Here is a 21,649-nt window from a genome sequence, read left to right as displayed (position 1 = left end):
ATGTGCTAGCATGAGGAAACTTCATGTCAAAAGGAAAAGACTAACAATAATTCCCTCTGTAAGTACACTGTATATATAACTTATATGGAAAATCGATCAATGACAATGGCATTTTTGTGATGTGTTTAATTTTTATGTTTATGTGTCCTGTTTGCCAATTATAATAGAAAAAATGCTCTGTCTTCATTTCAGCTAGCGAGGTGATACTAATAAAGAAGTATCATGATAGTATTGTACAATATATGCCGTTCTACCCAAAGACAGGCTTTAAAGCATGACATTTGAGGTAAAGAACAGAATCAGGAAAGTAAATTCAACGCTCATGTAGCATTACCCTCCCTAGTGATTTCAGCCTCCCATTAATACACATTATAAGAAAAACATGGAGTGGCAATGTCTAATATTGTACTATTGCATCAGGTCTTATTTAATTTATTTGATCTTAAAATGCTTCCTTCAATACAATTACTCAGGAACCATCTGAACAGTATATTTCAAAAATTACAATATGGAAGAGAAAATAAACCAACATCTAGTGAAATTTAAAATTACAAATCTTGAGGTGTCAATTACTTAAAAGAGGTCATTTAAAGACTTTAGGCTTTGGGCTGATATTATTACCAAAAAATAACTAATAAATGTAATCTTCATTACATTAAGATGCCTTTTAGGATTATAGGGTTCCAATGATCTTTAATGTTTCTAGAGGAAGGTAAAAAAGCATTTCCAAAAGTTGTTTAAAAATGTCTACTCACATAAACTAATAATCTGCTTTTATCAGGGAAAGGAGAACAGTGTGGAGCTCTTTGTGTCGCCCATAAACCGAAAAGGAGGAATTTCTGATGCTCTACCATCTGAGGAAGTGCTGCGTTCACTTAACACCAATGTTTTGCATCAAAGTTTATCCCAATTTGGAGTTATAGAAGTCTCCCCTGCGGTATGTTGTTTCTTGGAAGATATCATCTTAAATTTGCACAGTTAGCATGACATGGTAATCCAACTTCAAGAGGTTTTGATATTAATTTTGTTTATTGTATGTTATTTGGTAATAAAAATCTCCCTAGGAATCAGAATTCTCTGATCTTCACCCCATATGTTTATTCTTTTAAGGAAATTTATGGGTACCTCAAAGTTCATTTTTGACACTTTCTTCTCTAAATCCTTATGTCCTTGTAATTTATTTTGACTTACCCAGTGCATTGTCTGGAAGAAAAACCAGATAGATATCTTTGTCCATTGGCTATTTGAACCTGAAAGGTCCAAAATACACACACACACACACACACACACACACACACACAAACACACACACACTCTCTCTCAAATCTTTCTCCTCAACAAGTACACCTCTCTTAGCTCCATTCATTGGAATAATAGTAACCAGGGTCAACTTTTTCTACAACCTTGGAATTAATTTGAAATGTGATTTATCTTTTGCTGAGGATCCCAATCTTAGGAACTATGGGTATTTTCTTCACAGTGTTTTCCAAATTTGACACTCTTTAAGTTTCTCCTACCGAGACCACCTTTCTCACTGCTGGATGATTTCTGTCCCTTTTCTACTTCTATCCTATACCACCTTAACAAACTTGCTAGAATGATTATCACCTTAAACCTGTAATTAAGTTCACAGAATCACAGAATTAGACCTTTAAGAAACATATGTGAACATTTTATAGGCACAGAAAGCAAAACCCATAGAAATGAAGTGACATCATCAAAGTGACAAAGCATATCTTGATTCTTAGTCTGTTCCACTTTCCAATAAAACTTATTACCTCTCATTCAGCAAATATCACAGGTGTAGTACAAAAATCTTTGGCACAAGATTATATTTGAAACCCAAAGTCACTTAAGATGTGTGTGTGACCTTGGGCAGGTTATTAAGTTTCTGTGAGATTAAGTCTTTGTGGAGTGTCAGTCTCTCTGAGGCTGGTTCTTCTTATCCAAAATGTGTAGAGTTAAAATAAAACAAGTGTAGTACTTATAGGCTTGAAATATGAATTAATTTTTTAAATGTTTGTGAAAATCCTCATCTACAGTAGGCACTGAACAAATATTTGAATGCAGAATGGGTGACAGAATGAAAATATATGTCAACATTGAAACATAACTATGACAACAACTTCCAGCTGGTCTTTCTGCATTTAGTTTTGCTCCAGTCTCTCTCTCTCTCTCTCTCTCTCTCTCTCTCTCTCTCTCTCTCTTTCACACACACACACACACACACACACACACACACACACACACACACACTGTGTTTTCTCTCTCGGCACCAGAACAATCTTTCTAAAGTAAATCTGAACATGCCCCCCTAATGTCATGATTCTTCTTTGACCTCAAGTGTACATTTTTAAGTGTGGCATATGATCCTTTGTGTGCTGGGCTTTATAGCTGTTGAATAACACTCTCCTAGTTTACGCTTCAGCAGTTCCAAACTTAATAGGTACCGTGTCGCCCCCGTTCCTTCTCTCCCCTCCATGCTTTTGCATGCATTGATCCACCCTTTTCACATTTCAAGGTCAGTCTGCCATATAGTGAAGTTCTCCACAGATGTGAGTGCTCATTGATTTGTGTTCTCATTGAGCTTAGACCCCCTGTTGGTCTTCAAGTCCATCTCTACACCGCAGGTTCCTTGAAAGACATGCCATGTCATTTTATCTGTGCCCCTGGTGACTTCATTCAGTGCCTGGCATTCAACGAGCACACAAATAGACAAACACTGTGCTAGGTGGCATACACTTCAGTAAAATAAATAAATACACAAACAAATGAAATATTATTGTTGCTTTCAATAGGTTTATGTTCTAATAGAGTAAATAAATACAAGTGGATAAGGAGAACGCAGAGGTATGAAAATGTCACCATAATGTGCCATGGGAACTTTGAGGAAGAAGAGGCCACCTCATGCATCAAAGAGACCAGAGGAAAAGATCAGTATGAGCTGAAATACCCAGATGCCTCCCAGCCCTGCCTGTATCTGACTCAGAAGGGGCTTCCTTTGCACATCTAACCAAACCCCATTCCTACAGTCCAGGTCCTTCACAGGTTGACTTGCACATACTGTGTGCAGGATAAGTCTTTAAAATTTAAAAAGACCATCGGATTAATTTATTCTGCTTCATGTAAGCTCAGTAACTTATATAAACATTCTTCCCTATTGCTTTATTTTGAGTTTAAATGCCATTCTGAATGCTTTAGGAATATGGCAGATTAGTAAGCCACCCAGATTTGTGAACCAAGAGAAGCTCACCATACCAAAAAACTAGTTAAAATGAAGTACATATCTGGGGGTTCTCCAGTACACCCCAGCATAGTGAAGGTCAAGAACTTAGCCTGACTGCCTATCACAGAACTATTAGCCCACAAGACCACAGGTCTATACTTTAATAAGGAAGCTGTATTTGATAGTCAAAATGTAATGCCTGTATTTTCTTAGGAAATTGTGGGAATCTAGAAGTCTAGGAGCTCTAGATTCTAGGAAATATTATATTACAGGAGGCTAGAAAGTATTTTAATTGGCTATAAGGAGGATTTTATCAAGGATAGGTGAGTTAATTGAGCCTCTTGTTCAGGCACGTCTAAAAAAAGCCTAGCTTTACCCTCTAAGCTCAGAAACAGAAGAAAGTGCCCTCATGGGGAGCTTCAGACTCAGGGGGAACTACAGCCCAAAGAGGCACCGCAAAAGCACTGTGAGCAGTTGTTGAAGCTGGTAATAGCATTCTATGAGTCCCCCACATCTTTGTTCATCTTCGTGGTTAGTTGTGTGATGGCAGCTTATGCTTCCACCCATTCTTTCACATTTTCATATTAAAATTATAGTTCTTCTATGGGAGCATGTTTACTCAGAGAAAAAAGCAAATATTGTTATTTTGGTTTCTCATCCTTTACATGGATTAGAGAACGTGGTAAATAAACCATGTCTCAAAGCATCTATTTCTAAACTTATATTAACTGCTTTCAGGGAAAGATGTGTTTGTGTTGTTGCCATTTCTTTATTTGCTTGATTTTTTTCTTAAATCAGAATAACTCTTAGGAAAGAAAAAAAATACCAACTAGAGAATTACTTTTGTTTATTGTCTGTTTTCATTTCGAATCTATGTTTCTGGGGAAAATTAAAAATATATATATTTTAATGTGGTACTTAGAACATTGTAGGCACAAAATTATTATTATTATTATTATTATTATTATTATTATTATTATTATTACGTGAGAGGCAGGGAGGCAGAGACAGACTCCTGCATGTGCCCTGACCAGGATCCACCCTGCAATCCCCCTATGGGCTGATGCTTTTGCCCATCTGGAGCCACTGCTCCGTTGCTTGGCAACCTAGCCATTTTATTCCCTGAAGCGAGGCCATGGAGCCATCCTTAACACCTGGTACCAACTTGGTCAAATTGTTAGAGCCATGGCTGCGGGAGGGGAAGAGAGAGAGAGAAGAGATTGAGAGAGAAGAAGCAGGGGTGGAGAAGCAGATGGTTGCTTCTTCTGTGTGCCCTGACTGGGACAAATATTATTTTATTATAAGATGCTCGTAAAGATAAAATGATTTTTTGCTGGATAAGTCAAATCTCAGGGAAGTAAAATTAAATTTATCATTTTAATTTATATTTTTCAATTTTTTATAAAATTAAATATCTATTGACACAATAAGTTCTTCATTCACATTAAAAATTAGTTAGGACTTGGTTGTTTTTGTTCCATTGCAAATGAGTCCAGTTTCACAGGTCTTAGACTGCCAAGGAGGAAGTACCTTCTTTAAATAACAGGTAAGTGTGTCAACTGATACTTCCATGGAATATTTACAAATAGAAAAAAAAACATGCCATATAAATATAAACCATAATCCAGGAGGTTGGTGATTGTTCCCTCAAACAAGGAATATTAGCCAGCAGCTTAAAGAATTACTGTCCTAGCCATAGATTGCTGAGCAGAAATACAAGGTTAACATGACCTCAGATCATGCAGACCGAATTGTTCACCTTGTGCATTGTACAGTAGAAGTGTAGCATTCATCTAAAAAACCATATTGTTGTAAGGCGCATCTCATTTAACTGCCTAAAACAATCCATTAGCCAGATAATTTATAATACTTCTACTTCATTCTTATTCTGTGTGCTTCATCTCACCCAAAGGGATAGATCTTCTAAAGCCTCTATATCCTAAATCCTAGCATTTGGGAATCTTTCCCACAGTCTGGGATCAAAATTGGTTTAAAAAATATGACAAGGTCTTGGCCAGCTGGTTCAGTGCATAGAGCATCTTCCTGCCATATGGATGTCCTGTTTGAGTCCTGGTCAGGGAACACATGAGAAGCAACCATTTGCTTCTCTTCCCTTCCCTCTTCTTCTTCTTTCCCTCTTCCCCTCCTGCAACCAGTGACTCAATTGGTTCAAGCGTCAGCCCCAAGCAATGAGGATAGCTCAGTTGGTCCGAGCATCATCCTCAGGCACTAAAACTTAGCTCAGGTGATTTAAGCATCGGCCCCAGACAGCAGTTGCCAGGTGGATCCTGATTGGGGTGCATGCAGAAGTCTCACTATCTCCCCTTCTCTCACTTAAACAACAATAACAACAAGAACATTATAGTATATATAATTATTAACCAGGATATAGAGAAGCGATAACTGTGAATACAGTGATACAGGAAACTGCACAAATTTTAAATCATAAAATACAACAGGACGAAACAAAACCCAACAACTTTCACTGCAACAAAGTTAAAGGGTAAAGTGATGTATCTATAAACTAAGATGTAAAGATGATACAACAGCATTGGCTGACCCGGTCATGGAATCTCTGAATTACTGAACCCTCTGTCCCCTGACAAAATATAAAAGACATCACTTGAACCTTATGCAAAGGTTAGATAGGAGAGTCCTGTGAATTTAATCTTTTGATTTGTGGAATCTTAACTACAAACTTTTCCATTTATTACCCTGCCCTTATCAAGTTTTTTAGATCTCTGTACAAATATAGTAGTGCTCAGCAGGAATAGCATGACTCAGAAGGAAATCTATTTACCAAGAATGTGCAGTGACTAAGTTCTGGCAGTACAAAACATGTGTCTTTCTAACTGGGGGCGGATAGTGGGGGGTGGGAGGTTAAGTTTTCCATCATCACTGCTTTGCTTAAAAGAGAAACAAACAGATTTGTCTTAAGCAGAAAGGAACATGTTGATATTCCAGAAGGTATACAACCATAGCAGGACAAAAAAAAGAAGTGAACTGGATCATAATAAGAACCCAAAATCTTTTTCCACCCACCTAACCACCCCTTTTATCCAAATTGTACCTTAACTAAAGCTCAGAGGCTCGTACTTAAATTTGACAAGTTTATGCTGCCTTCTTGAAGGTTTAACTAGTTTGCTTTCATAGCAATCAATAGAGCTATTTACTTGCCTGCAAAAACTCATTTCCATATTTATACCTGATTTTTTCAAGAGTTTTCATTTTTATTAGTATCCAGCTATGTGTAGGGACACATGGGAATAAAATATGAACTAGATGAGGTCAAAAAGTAAAAGACAAGTTGTCACTTCAACCCAAGATTTCCTTTCACCAAAAGATACTTGGTTTCTAAGCATTTCATCAGCAAGTTTTTTCAGATTCTCCATCCACTTACCATTTATATATTTTTAAAATATACACCAAAATCATTTCTTATATCCACGAATTTGTCTTAGAAAGTAGGCAGGATAGTATAGTGAGCACATCAGTGTTTTACAAGCAAAGGAAATGGAAACACAAAAATTGCAGGCAATAAAAGACTCCCTCAAATTGTTTTTAATCACAATTTAGCTTACTTAATTCAATTCAACAGAGCTTTTCTGTTCTGTGTTACTCAACTCCCTACCAATACCCTGAGTTCCAGGATAAAAGTTTTCTTAAGACGTTTAGTAAGGAAAATATTTCTTCTTTTTAAATTTACAAATGGTGAATATATTCTATTATTTTTTAATACCTCAAAAAATGATTAGCAATTATTTCTAAGTTCAGACACAAGACAAGTTTTATTTAAGGCTTTCTTTCTTTTCTTTTCTTTTCTTTTTTGAGACAACTACTATTTTTTCTCATGATTTTGGGTTTTGGCTAGGATCAGCTAGAATTCTTCTGTTCCATGTAGTATAGGCTGAAGTCACCCCAGTGGTTACATTAGGCTGGGAACTCATTGGCTGCTGAAATATCCAAGATAACCTCTCATTTTCCAGACCTTTTTTTCTGTGTGGCTTTTCATCTTTTAATATCTTGTTGTGCAAGGCTTTTTTAATCATTGGAGTCAGTATCTAAGGACAGACATACTCTCATAAAAGTGTGGAGGAGAGGCAGCCTTTAACAGAGGGGAAACATTTGACTTGATTTAGCCTTTATATGTTTTACCTAATTGTGGACCATTTGGTTTCAAGTTAAAGTTTCTTTAGCCATAAATCTATCATTTTCACTGAATCATAAACCTAATTGCATTCTAAGACTTGATTTAGTAGATATGTTTTTTTCTTAATAAGAATAGGTAAAATAAAATTAAGACACTCGTTCACATTTTATTCAGGCTTTTTCTCCACCCTTCCACCTTCAAAGTAATAAGGAAAAATAAAGTAAATATAAGTAAAAATAAAACTATTTATTTCACCTTTTATTACTAAATAATTCTGGACTTTTGGGGGTTCCCTGATGCATAAATAAAATATAATAGTCTAATAATTTATGTAGTTGAGGTGGTATCATATCTGGACAAATAAGGCTGCGTTATTTTTTATATATATATAAAAGATAAAAAGAATAGAATGATCTCGACATTGTTGCTCTGTTTACTAATGCATCACGAGGCTTTGTTTGCACCTGTTTCAGTTTTGTTGAAAAGTTAAGAGCTATATTACAACACATACCAGGATGTTGTTGTAGTGGGAGGGGACTTCAGAGTAAAGAAAGCTCCAGAAAGAATTTCCTCAGCACAGAAGAGAACAGAACTCTTTTACCTATGAACCATGTCACTTCCAAGAGAGGTGTAAGGGACAATGAAAAAGCCTCGGACCAATATGCCAAGTCAGACATGCTTGCTCCTGTACAGGAGATAAAATAAGATAAAACAAGCTGTTTGTGTCTAAGAGTGGCAGTTCCCTGTCTTAGATCAGTTTGAGAAGCAGCTCTGGCAGCGGGAAGGTAGGTGTGTTCTACTACACTGAATGGAACAAAGCTAAAAATATGTTTAGTGTCTGATAAGAACGCCAGGCTCTTCAAGCTCTCATGTAACGTCGGACTTTCTGTTTTGCTTTTGAAGAAAAATGTTTTGCAAGGGCAGCACGAAGCGGACAAAATCTGGAGCAAAGAAGGATTTTATGCTGTTGTCATATTTCTCAGCATCTTTGTTATTATAGTAACGTGCTTGATGGTAAGTTTGCTTCTTTATATATTTTATTCTTTGCTGAGCCCACTGCTTAATATGATTGGATACATTTGCCATTCAAATGAATGCCGAAAAGACTGGAAACAGAAGCAAGACTATGATCTTGCTAAATTGAGGGATATCATATCTGACAGCAGAGTGATAGCTAGAGGAAAAACTGCGGAACCGTGGGTTCTGACCTGCAGAACAGAGCTGCAGTTGCACGGAGGCTTTTAGTAACTTGACCGACGCTGCGCATGAAGCTTTAGAAAGCGATTCCCCGAGGTCACTAACGCCCTCAAAGTCATTCACATCTCGTGGGCACAATTTCGGCTTACTTTATTTTTACATTTATATACTTTTTATGGAACTCAGGAAAAAAATTTTTTTAAATGTGTGTCTTAGGGGCAAGCTTTCTTCTTAAAAAGTAGTTGATTTACTTATTTTTAAAGGGCCCTGAAAGCCTTTTATGAAATCCCAGATATGGAAAGGAAATGATTATAGACTCAAGGGCTGTACAATTCACCACCAAGTAATTTTTTAGGTGAACGACTACTGTGAACGTATAACTTGCAAATAGCTCTGTAAACGACAAATTTTAAATGGGAAGGGTTCAAAAGTGTATTTTTAATTAAGAAGAATAGAGCCCAAAATAAACCTAAATTCACTAAACTAGGCACTGCTCTTTGGTATTTTAATAGTCACCTTTCAAACAGAAAAATATTTTTTTTTTTTACTCTTTTGAAAATTCTGTGATACAACTTAAAATATTTGAAGTTTACAAATGGGTTTTAATAACTTCTTCCTGTGTACTGATTTCTTTTTAATTTTGCACATTTCAAAGAAACATTCCTTCCTTAGTTTTCAAATGCCCCCCCAAATAAATGCTATTTATTCTTTCTGCAATCAACAGCGTCACTGAGGGTTTACTGAATTTTGTTCATTCATCTGTGCTTCCCCTGCCGGGAGGGGGTTTGTGTTAGAAATATTAGGGCTATTTGGAAAGCCAGAGGCTGGGTGGGTTGAAACCTGAAGGATATAAAACAATTAAGGCTTTGGATAGGGTGATGATTACATATTTCCTTGAATCCAAATATAAGAAGTAATAAGAACACCCTAAAGCTGTTGTCCTAATTAATTCGGAGGCATCACCTATGGGCCAGACATTTAAAAAGATTTCTAAGAACTGTGACACAATAAACAAAAACTCATTTACAAATTGATTAAGAAAATGGATCTTTGTATATTAAGTGGTAGAGGTTACAGAAAACTAACTTTAATATTGGAGGTTATGGAAATTGTAGTGGAGACCTCTGGTGATTTCTAGGGCTTGGGAGGCTGTATGGTTCCTTGTTATGGTTCCCTGCACTTTAAAATATCTGGTTCTTCATTTTCTAAACGCAGGAAGTCTTGAATGTTGTGCTGTCTTTTGTCAGTCGCAATTAGGGTGCTTTTCTGCTTCGCAGGTGAAAATGTGAGGGGTGTGAGGATGGGAAGATAGAAAGGGCAGAGAGTGATAAAAATGGAACTTGCTCAGGTGGTCAGTGGCAAGATTCAGAAGAACAAAGCGAGGTTACAGGGAGGAAAGTGGGGCAGCAGAGCCAGGAGCAGTCCGTGAGCAGCAGAGGGGGGGGGGCAGCGCAGGGCTTGCTGTTAGCGTGTAACATATGCTCCAGATTCTGTGTTTCCAACCCAGGGAGCACCATAAGTATAAAATGACTGGATAAACCCCTACATGAGATACTGGTCTCAGGTGGCAAGGGCAAGAGGTTACACAGCAGCCATGCCTTCAACCACTTGGGGCCGGGGAACTACTCTTCTTTTCCCAATATCTGCAAAGTCATAAACCTAGGTAAGTCTGCTTCAAAGTTACTAGAGCAAATCAAGAAAAGAATATTTCAAAAGTATAGGTAGTTGCAGAGTATTGGTTGGTAAGTGGATTCATCCATTCATTCAATCCACAGATTCCTGCAGAGGATCCACTGAGGACCTGTTGTTTGGCACTGTGGGAAAAGTAGAGAACAAGACATATAAAATCTCTGTTCTTTTTTCATCCAGATTAGCAAAAAGATATATACATAACACCTAAACAGAGTCAACAGCGTGGTGATAGCCAGAAGGACAGGTAGAATGGGGGTCGATGGGGCTGGGCAAAGGGGGGGGAATGGGAACAGAAAGAGACGTCGCTAGGATCAGAGGGCTCACTGTGTAGTGAACAAATGGTGGTCTGTTGAGTTGTACACTTGAAACTAGTATGATTTTATAAACCAATGGCATCCCAATTAAGTCAATAAATAAATAATTGAAATATCCTTTTTCATGAGGACTATACTCTAGAGGGGACATGGATAATAATTAATATATTTTTTAAAAATCAAATGGTAAACATATTGTACCATTTCAAGTATATGACATTCTGGAAAAGTCAAACCTATAGAGATCATAAAAAGATCAGTGTTTGCGAGAGGCTGGGTGAGGAAAGGGAGTGAGGGAGTGAATAAATGAAACAGACGTTTAGGTCACTGAAACTATTCTATACGATACCCTAATGGTGAGTAGTACAGGGGAAAGCAAGAGTAGGTTTACATTATGAAAACACAAAATGAAGAGTTTATCATTGTATTATTTATTATTATTACTAACCTACTTTTTCCACCCCTGTGTATGACATTATATATTTGTCAAAATTCATGGAGTGTACAACACTCCAAGTGATCATAATCTAGCTATAGCCTTTGATTAATTCTATCAATATTAGCTCAGAAATTATAACAAATGTACCACACTAATTCAAGGAGTGAATAACAGGGGAGATTGCTTAGGGAGGTAGGGAAAAAGGGTAGAGGGATCTCTGTACTCTCTGCTCAACTTTTCTGTAAATCTAAAACTACACTTAAAAAATTAAGTTTGTTGCTCTTTTTAAAAAACTCAGATAGTGTTAAGTGCCATGAAAAGATGACATAACAATAAATGAGGGGAGCAGAGCCGTCAGAGACATGAACATGGGGGGAGGGGTTCCGGGAGAGGGTAGGTGGGAACAACTGAGGTGGAAATAAGCTTAACCTCTTTAGATTCAAGTAGAGGGAAGCTGAGTGCTTGAGGTAAAGCTTTGATGTGTGTGTGTAAAGATCATGTTCTCTGCTTATGCAGAGTGCTTGGGGACATAGCATGAAGTGCAGTGTGGCACAGGAGGATTTTGGAGGCTATTGTATCAGCCTGATGAGGAAGATGATGGTGACCCAGAGTAGGAGTTGGTGACGGAGATGGAGAGAAGTGAGGGGTTGGAATGTATCTGTAGGTGGAACTGACAGGACTTGGCTGTGTACTGATTCTCTGGGAGCAGGAAAGAAGACAATGAAGAATGACTTCTAGGTTATTTGGTTGACTACCTGGGTGATGATGCTCCCATTCCTGGGCATAGTACTATTTCTAAATCATATTCCAATAGTTCTTGAATCAATGAAAGAGAGTAGTAGAATGATATATTTCAAACATGATCTTGGATTTTACTATGAAAAGGTCACTTAAAAAACTAATGGGGGCCCTGGCCGGTTGGCTCAGTGGTAGAGCGTCGGCCTGGCGTGCAGGGGACCCAGGTTCGATTCCCGGCCAGAGCACACAGGAGAAACGCGCATCTGCTTCTCCACCCCTCCCCCTCGCCTTCCTCTCTGTCTCTCTCTTCCCCTCCCGCAGCGAGGCTCCATTGGAGCAAAGATGGCCCAGGCGCTGGGGATGGCTCCTTGGCCTCTGCCCCAGGCGCTAGAGTGGCTCTGGTCTCGACAGAGCGACAGAGCGACACCCCGGAGGGTCAGAGTATTGCCCCCTGGTGGGCAGAGTGTCACCCCCTGGTGGGCGTGCCGGGTGGATCCCGGTCGGGCGCATGCGGGAGTCTGTCTGACTGTCTCTCCCCGTTTCCAGCTTCAGAAAAATACAAAAAAAAAATAAAAATAAAAATAAACTAATGAGGGAACAAACTATCAGCACAGAGAAGAGAGTTGATGATAAAAAAAAATAAAACCTACTTAATAGAGAGGGTTAGGGTTAGGTTAAGTTTATCTGATGCAACTTAACACTAATAACTCAACAGTTCACATTTTGGGGCACATCAATGTGATTCTCTAAAATAAGCTTATCTTTGTAAAAGTTCTAATGTTTTTGATGATGAGCTTGATTTAAAGTTAAGTTTTTTACTTATATCTCTCAGTAATAGTTATACTATCACTTTTGTGATTCTTGAATGCATATAGTCCAATCTGTATCTCATAATTTTGTTGATTCCATGACAAAAGAAAAGATAAAACTTGAACATTTTCTGGGAGGCATTAATTATATTTATGAAAAATCAAATACCATTATTTGCTCCCAGCCTTCCTACACACCATAGGAATGCAGAGCTTATGGTTTTATTATTAATTTACATAGGTAAGTTGCTGTGACGGATGATTTCAGACACTGTATAACGGTAACATAAGGCTTGGCAAAATTTTTGAAATGCGGCATATTGTTTACTTTTCTTAAAATAAAAAAATGTATGTTTCAAGGCATAAAATTAGACATGCATGATATTTCAAGTGTGTGACTTATTTAACACCCTTCAAATGTTAATGTACAGTGGGTGGGACGACAAACAGACAAATACAAGTTTCCAGAAAAACATGTGTGAGCAACTTCCAGTCCACTTAGAAGTAGTTCATCAACTTGAATAAATAGGAGAAAGAATAGCATTTGTCATCTAATTTAGACCTTCAGATGTACTTAGAAGTTTATTAACAAGTACAGAGGCATTTATGAAACGTAGGTAGAGATATCTACATGCCAGATTGCTTCTGGAAAGCACAGAAAACATACAAAAACAGCTGTTTGGGTCAGCAAAAGCTCTGGCATGTTAGACTCATAGAAGAGCCACTCATCTGTCGTACAAAGATTTCCTCTAGGCATGGCCTTGTTAGCTGAGGCAGGAAATCCTAGATCAGACCACCTGCTGCAGTCTGAGCATCACTCAGTAAATACAAGTCAAAGGTGGACATAAATAGCCACACTTTTCTAATTTGCAATGTATAATCCCTAGAGATTGAAAAAGATGGGATTAGAGTTCTTTCTGGAATTATTTAGTACAGAACCATTTTCCAAAGTAGGTATATGTATCAAACTGATTTTCAACTTTTTCTGTATTAATAAAAATCATTTAGGTAAGAATACAATCCTCTTACTAAGAACAAAACTAAAAATAACAATATTAATTAATTAAATTGCATACTTACTAGTACTAAATTTACTGCCTGGTATTAAACATTTAATGTACCTTTACACTACTTTATTGAGTATAATTAACATACAAAAAGCTATCCATATGTAATATACACAACCTGATGAATTTGGAGATAAGTATACACCCATGGAAACATCAGGACAATCTATGCCATAAACATATCCCTCTCTATATTGTGTTATAATAGGAACACTGAGCATAAGATCTACCCTCTTAGAAAAACTGTATTATATACAGTATTGTTAACTATAGGCTCTATGCATAAACACTTAATGTATATTAGCTTCCTAATTTTACTGATGAGAAACCCACGGTTCAGAGAAAATAAGTGACTTGACAGAGAGCAATGTGTGGATGTGTGTATAGGGATGCCTACGGAGAGGAATTGGGATTCAAATCCAAGTCTATCTGGAGTAAAAGTTTGAACTCATTACCATGATTCCATAGATAATATTGTCAAATCATGGTTTCTTTTAGTTTTGTCACTGTCTTGTGGACATCTGTTTCTGGCCACAGAAGGATCTAGTGAAAGAATGAGAATGCCTGTATTCATCAGAACTCTTCAACCCAGGCAGACCTGGTAAATGTGTCCCCACACCGTACCTACTATGGACTTATCTCTATTTCTGTATTTAGTATCTTGTTCTGGACACATCTGTCTCTTCTGAAAGCCTGTGAGTTTCCAGAGGACAGGATTAGATGCCACCTTTGCATCCAGAATGTCTTGTTTCTGGAATAATGTAGATATTAATTCATGTTTATTCAATTAAATGAAATAAATGAATGAGTTCTTCCAGAACTAACTATAAAATACTGCAAAGAACAAACACATGCTATGGACTGTTGGTAGTATTTCAAAATCTGAACATATTACTAATTCTCACAGATATTTTGTGTTACCTGATTATGAGACTTTTTAAATAAAAATTATAAGCTGCAAAAGAGCTTTATAGGGTTTTTTAGCTTCCTCTTATTTCTGTGTTCCCCTGGCCTTCTTCTTCCTGCTATTATTTTTTATCCTTTGCTGTAGTTTATCTTTTATTTCTTTTTTTTTTCACATGATCAAATGATTTTATTGCATTCCAGGATTCAAACAGCAAGTTCTGAAGTTAAAGTAAAAAATATTGACTTTTCATTGCTATGGTAAGCTTTTAGGTTGAACTTTAAAACAAGGCGCATTCACACAGAAAAATATGCCTCTGCTATATTCCAGCCCTCAAGCTGTGCGGAGGAAAATCTCTGACATACTTCTCCAGAGGCTTCAGGAAAGAGGTTGGGAAGAAGGGTGTGGGATTTACAAGAAACAGTAGAGGGGAATGATCACAGGTATAAGTCAGGGAACCTGGATTCTACGCTTCATTTCTAACCATCCATACTTATTAAACCACTCTGTCTTTAAATGTAAAATGAGATCATACCAGGTGATTTTAAAGATCCCTCATCCCAGGTTTCTCTACAGCAGCGCTGTTGACACTTTGGACTGGATAATTTGTTGTGAAGGAGGGGGTCTGTCCTGTGAATTGTAGGGTACTTAGCAGCATTCATAACATCTGCCCACTAGATGCCAACAGCACCCCACACACACTCCAGAATGACAACCGGAAAACACTTCCAGACATCAGCGAATGTCCCCAGAAGAACACACATCCTGCTGGTGACGAGTGTGGCCATATAGCTTATATCCATGACAAATGCCTTATTGCCAAGGAGCAACTCCACAATTTATTCTATGTTTTTTCGAACAGTCCAGTCTCTCTCTTGGATATATTTTTTTTTCATTTTTCCAAAGCTGGAAACGGGGAGGCAGTCAGACAGACTCCTGCATGTGCCCGACCGGGATCCACCCGGCATGCCCACCAGGGGGCGATGCTCTGCCCATCTGGGGCGTTGCTCTGTTGCAACCAGAGCCATTCTAGTGCCTGGGGCAGAGGCCACAGAGCCATCCTCAGTGCCCGGCCAACTTTGCTCCAGTGGAGCCTTGGCTGCAAGAGGGGAAGAGAGACAGAAAGGAAGGAGAGGGGGAGGGGTGGAGAAGCAGACGGGCACTTCTCCTGTGTGCCCTGGCCGGAAATCGAACCCAGGACTCCTGCACGCCAGGCCGACGCTCTACCGCTGAGCCAACCGGCCAGGGCCTCTCTTGGATATTTTTAAACAGTGTCCTGTACGCATTGATACACTCTCCGAGTTTTGCTTTTCCCTAAGGATGTAGCAATTAGTCTGTACACAAACTATAAAGAGACAGATTAAAAACTGTCTTCTAGCCTGACCAGGGAGTGGCATAGTGAATGAAGTGTTGGCCTGGGATGCTGAGGACCTAGGTTCGAGACCCTAAGGTTGCTAGCTTGAGCAGGGGATCATAGACATGACCCCATTGTTGCTGGTTTGAACCCAAAAGTCACTGGCTTGGGCCCAGGGTCACTGGCTTGAGCAAGAGGTCACTGGCTCGGCTAGAGCCTCCCAGTCAAGGCAAATATGAGTAAAAGTTTGATGAACAACTAAGGTGCCCTGGCTATGGGTTGATGATTCTCATCTCTCTCCCTTCCTGTCTGTCTGTCTCCCTTTCTAAAAAAATTAAAAATTAAAAAATAATTGACCTTTAACCAGAGACGAAGTAAATAGATTACTGTAAAATACGTGACAGAGGTTACTAATCAAGAATGTAGTTCATGAGTGGTAAACAAGGACTTTGGACTGGAGCTTGTTTCACACAAGTGCAATCATAAAAGCGACCTGTCAAGAACTGCTGTGGAGGCTAGCATTTCCTTGCCTTTCTCATTCTCATTTTTGAACTGTGCTTCTCAAAACCCAGATGTACACAGGCAAGCAAATGTTCCAATAACCCTATTATATTTAGATGGCAAGAACTTAGAATGTGTAATATATACATTACCTTCTATTTATATTTTTCAGTAAAGGTACAGGGTTTTTTTTTTTCCTGTGCTTATTCAGGAAAATAAATTGCTCGCAATTTAAAAATAATGAAATTTTAGTACCTCCCCCTTTAGTAGCTGTGTGTTTAGCTTAACACGTATAGGTCATCTGATTGGCATTGTTCTAGTGGGACTTTTGGTTTTGCAGTGGTATTGGTGGCAAAGTGTCCTTTAAGGGTTATGGAAACTAAAGGGAAACAATAAGTTAAAAACTTACCTATCCTTAGGCATTATACACAGGGGGAGGGGTTTATTTTTAGTATTTTCTATCCTGTAACTTGTCAAAGTAATTATAATAACTTGTTGCTTAACATTAGACAATTTTGTAAGTAATATTCATCATGTAATATTTAGAACCCATTGTTTTCAAATTTTCAAGATTTAGCTTTACCCTGTCAGAGTCAATGAATAGCAGCATTATAAAAGTTTCCAGGTTATGAGGAAAAAAAACTGACATGAAAAAACGTGAAGGATTCTAATTTCCTGGCAGTTCAAATTATAATAGGCATTTCTAGTTACACCTCAAACGTGCATAATCTTTCTTTCTTCAAAAGATCTTTCAAAATCAGTGGTGAGAATAACATCAGCTGCAGATGTGATTTCAGAGTCAGTCTTCAAAAATGAGAGGGTGAAGAGCAGCCCAGAGGCAAGGTCTGGGCTGGAAAGTGCATCGGGCGGCAGGACGGATAACTAGGGCTGGGCTCCGCCACAGCTTAATGCTGCTTTGGGCAAGCCAGCTTATTACACTAGACTTCAAGTTCTTTAGTATATAAATAGGTCCATCCTAACTATGATTCCCTCTGTCCCCCTAATTTAAAGTCACTTAATGTACGTTCACCTCTATTTCTTACCTCTCTGTCCTCACCCAACCTTCTTTCTTGTTACTACTATCTGAAATGTTGGATTGTAGACCAAGTCTGAGATGTAATTACATTTAGTTTCACTGTTTAAATAATTCCAAAGCTCCCTTTTACATCATAATTTCTAGTTCTTTACTTCTTAATTTTGAATCATGGCTATAAGTTTTTTGTTTTTTTCAGAAGGGTACACAGATAGCATATTTTTATTCCTCAGCTATTTGAGAAATTCTGTTGGCTTCATACGCATGAACATCAATTTATCTAGTTGTGGAATTCGTGCATTCTTTGTAACATGCATTTTTTTTCTCAGTCATAAAAACTTTTTCCATTTTATCCTCACATTTACTATTCTTAGACATTTTTTTTTGTATTTCTCTGAAGTTGGAAACGGGGAGGCAGTCAGACAGATTCCTGCATGCGCCCAACCAGGATCCACCCGGCATGCCCACCAGGGGGCGATGCTCTGCCCATCCAGGGCATCGCTCTGTTGCAACCAGAGCCATTCTAGCACCTGAGGCAGAGGCCATAGTGCCATCCTCAGCACCCGGGCCAACTTTGCTTCAATGGAGTCTTGGCTGCAGGAGGGGAAGAGAGAGACAGAGAGGAAGGAGAGGGGGAGGGGTGGAGAAGCAGATGGGCACTTCTCCTGTGTGCCCTGGCCAGGAATCGAACCCGGCACTTCTGCATGCCAGGCCGACGCTTTACCACTGATCCAACCGACCAGGGCTTATTCTTAGACATTTTTAAACTAAAAACATTTTTATTCCATATCCCTAAATTCCATAAGAACAGGGTGCTGTCTATTTTGTTCATAGCAGAATACACTATACCTTCCACAATACATGACTTAGTGAGCATTGAAAATAGTTTTGAACGACTTCTTTCTCTTTCATTTATTCTGGTTTATTATTGACCATGCCTCTCTGACTTTTCGTATCTTTTTCCTTGTCTTTATCTTCATTTCTTTACCCTTTGTTCTACATTCCATGCAGTCTCTCACTTTACTGTAGATTCCTTATACACCACTAATTATATTTTCTGCATTGTCAGTTCTGTTTGCAAAGATTTACATCTTGGCCCTGGCCGGTTGGCTCAGTGGTAGAGCGTCGGCCTGGCATGCAGAAGTCCCGGGTTCTATTCCCGGCCAGGGCACACAGGAGAAGCGCCCATCTGCTTCTCCACCCCTCCCCCTCTCCTTCCTCTCTGTCTCTCTCTTCCCCTCCCGCAGCCGAGGCTCCATTGGAGCAAAGATGGCCCGGGCGCTGGAGATGGCTCCTTGGCCTCTGCCCCAGGCACTAGAGTGGCTCTGGTCGCAACAGAGTGATGCCCCGGAGGGGCAGAGCATCGCCCCCTGGTGGGCAGAGCGTAGTCCCTGGTGGGCGTGCCAGGTTGATCCCGGTCAGGCACATGCGGGAGTCTGTCTGACTGTCTCTCCCCGTTTCCAGCTTCAGAAAAATACAAAAAAAAAAAAAAAGATTTACATCTTGCCACTGAATTTTCAGTTCTTTGAATTATTTCCTTTTTTTTAATTCTGATACCTTTTCATCTTAGATTGCTATGTTTTTATTTTATCTGATTCTTTTTTTATAATCTTATCTTGTTGACTAAGCTTGTTGTTCTTTTTTTGTTTGTTTGTTTGTTTGGAGGTTTTTTTACTACTCTATTTTGAGAATACTGGATAAATATTTTCTAATATTTTCCTGAAATAAATTATCAGTGATATTTATTTCTTCCCCAATTTTAGGTGAATTCTTTCCTAACTTTTTTACCTATATGTTCATCTTTTAATAAGAAAATATATATGTAGACTTTGTATCTTTCCAATAGATTTAAAATATAGCAATTACTAGAATTTAAAAGAACTTTGAAAGAAAAGAATTAGCCTTGTAACTAGAGTAAAATATAATTAAGAAGTGCCAGAAAAGCCTTATTCCCTAAAATAATGCTCATTTAGCTAATGAGTTCCAGAAATTAAACAGAGGAGTTAAATAGGAGGCAGATATCATTAGTGCTGTCATTGCAGATAATGGGTTAAGCCAGCTCTCCACGTGATTAATCAAGACACCTCCTTGAACAGACTTGAAGAAGCACAAGGATGTATAGCTTCTGCAAGAATTGGAGTGACATCAGCACCTACATGAGAGAAAACACAAATTGTTACTTTGTACACCTTAAACTTATACAATGTTGTATGTCAATTATATCTCAGTAAAACTGGAAAAATGCCCTGGCCTGTTGGCCCAGTGGTAGAACGCCGGCCCTGTGTGTGAATGTCCTGGGTTTGACTCCTGGTCAGAGCACACAGGAGAAGTGACCATCTGCTTCTACACCCCCACCCCCTCCCCTTTCTCTCTCTCTCTCTCTCTCTCTCTCTCTCTCTTCCCTTCCCTCAGCCATAGCTTGATTGACTTGAGCATGTCCACTCTTCTCAATGAGGATGGCTTTGTGGAGCCTCTGCCTTAGGTGCTAAAATTTGTGTGGTTATGAGCATGGCCCCAGATGGGGGTTGCCAGGTGGATCCCAGTCAGGATGCATGCAGGAGTCTATCTTTCTCCTCTCACTTGAGAAAAATAAATAAAAATAAAATTAATAAATAAAACTGGAAAAAAGAATTATTGTGATTTAAGTAAATTTTAAAAAGAGAGGAGAAAAAAGCCTATAAAATGTTAAGACTGAGGACAGGAAAGAAAAACTTTGCTCACCTCAAAATGTGGTCCATTGGAGTGTCTCAGCAAAGTCAGTCCAATTCTTTTAAAAGTTTAAAAGTGAAGAGCCTACCTTTTCTGAATTATATTAGCCATTCTAGAAAGAACTATGACTATGGGGAAAAGTGATCATTTTGTTTGTTTTCCACATAAATTAAAAGGGGGAAAATGTAAGAAAAAAATTCTTTTCAAAATTATTCTTTGATAGATGCCCTGAATTTAATTATTCCAAATATATACTAGATGTGCAAGGTAATATATGACTGATGCAGATATATACCAACATGAGAAATTATGGTTTATAGCAGTGGTAGTGAACCTGGTCCCTACTGCCCACTAGTGGACATTCCAGCTTTCATGGCGGGTGGTAGCAGAGCAACCAAAGTATAAATAAAAAGATAGATTTAGCTATAGTAAGTTGTTTTATAAAGATTTATTCTGCCAAACTTAGCAAAAATTCAACATAAAGTACTTGGTAAGTAATTATTATTATATGCTTTAACTTGCTGTAACTCTGCTTTATAAATTTTATAAAGTAAAGTTACTTCCCTACTTTATAAATCACCATTACCGTGGAACCGGTGGGCAGTTAGAAAATTGTACTACTAACGGAGATACAAAAGTGGGTGGTAGGTATAAAAAGGTCGATTACCCCTGGCTTATAGCATAACTATTCTTTCATTAATATTTTTCAAAACTTTCTTTTTACATGTTGTATTGGATGCAGATCTCTGTTTCTGTATATGTTGTAAGCTCATATTTCATGGTTCCTCTTTCTATAAGCCTTCCATGTCAGTCATTTTAATTAAAAGCTTCCATCAAACTAAAATCTGGCACTTTTATTAAATTAGCCAAATATGCTTTTAATACTATTTGTGGAATTAATTAATGTACATACATATTTAATATGTTTGTGCACCAAATATCTAGAAATGCCAAGTATATCCTTTTGAAAAAAAACTCAATGCCACAAACCAGAAAAACCATCCTAGCCATCTATGCTGACATGTATTATTGCTAAACCTTTACTTTGGTTTGTCTTCTATGGTGGGGTGGAAGAGATCATGCTTTGTTGTTGAGTGTGGAAATGATGTGACAAGAGCCCTTTATATCTACTTCTATAGATTCTTTACAGATTAAAAGAAAAGTTTCAGCTTTCTTTGAGACAAGATAAAGAGAAAAATCAGGAGATCCACCTATCACCCCTCACATTACAACCAGCACAGTCTGAGGCTAAGACAGTCAACAGCATGGTCCAGCCCGAGCAGGCGCCAAAAGTCCTGAGTGTGGTTGTGGACCCTCAAGGTCGGTACGCTCCTGAGATCAAAGCTACTACCTCTGTCTGCCCTTCTCCATTCAGAATGAAACCCATAGGACTTCAAGAGAGGTAAGAGGTTTTTCTGTATCCCCTACCTGTGGATTTTTTTTTTATAGAATATTCACCAACTAAATTCATAGAACTAGAGATGATTGACATATTAGGTAGAATCAGTCATCACCA

At 38.3% G+C, this 21,649-nt stretch overlaps 1 protein-coding gene across 2 annotated transcripts in view; it reads left to right on the top strand.

Moving 5' to 3' along the window:
- The window catches only part of PTPRR (protein tyrosine phosphatase receptor type R), a 299,896-nt gene that overhangs the window by 164,189 nt on the left and 114,058 nt on the right, over nucleotides 1-21,649 (top strand). The window contains exons 4-6 of one of the 2 annotated variants that reach the window (XM_066257665.1): nucleotides 782-937; nucleotides 8,280-8,390; nucleotides 21,273-21,535. In XM_066257665.1, the coding sequence (XP_066113762.1) occupies nucleotides 782-937; nucleotides 8,280-8,390; nucleotides 21,273-21,535 (530 nt within the window). Of the gene's footprint in view, nucleotides 1-781; nucleotides 938-7,913; nucleotides 8,162-8,279; nucleotides 8,391-21,272; nucleotides 21,536-21,649 lie in introns of those variants that run through there. The other variant, XM_066257666.1, reaches the window with a different exon arrangement.

This window comes from Saccopteryx bilineata, chromosome 2, assembly GCF_036850765.1.
Source record: "Saccopteryx bilineata isolate mSacBil1 chromosome 2, mSacBil1_pri_phased_curated, whole genome shotgun sequence".
NCBI lineage: Eukaryota > Metazoa > Chordata > Mammalia > Chiroptera > Emballonuridae > Saccopteryx > Saccopteryx bilineata.
This window is presented reverse-complemented; position numbering and strand designations above follow the sequence as displayed.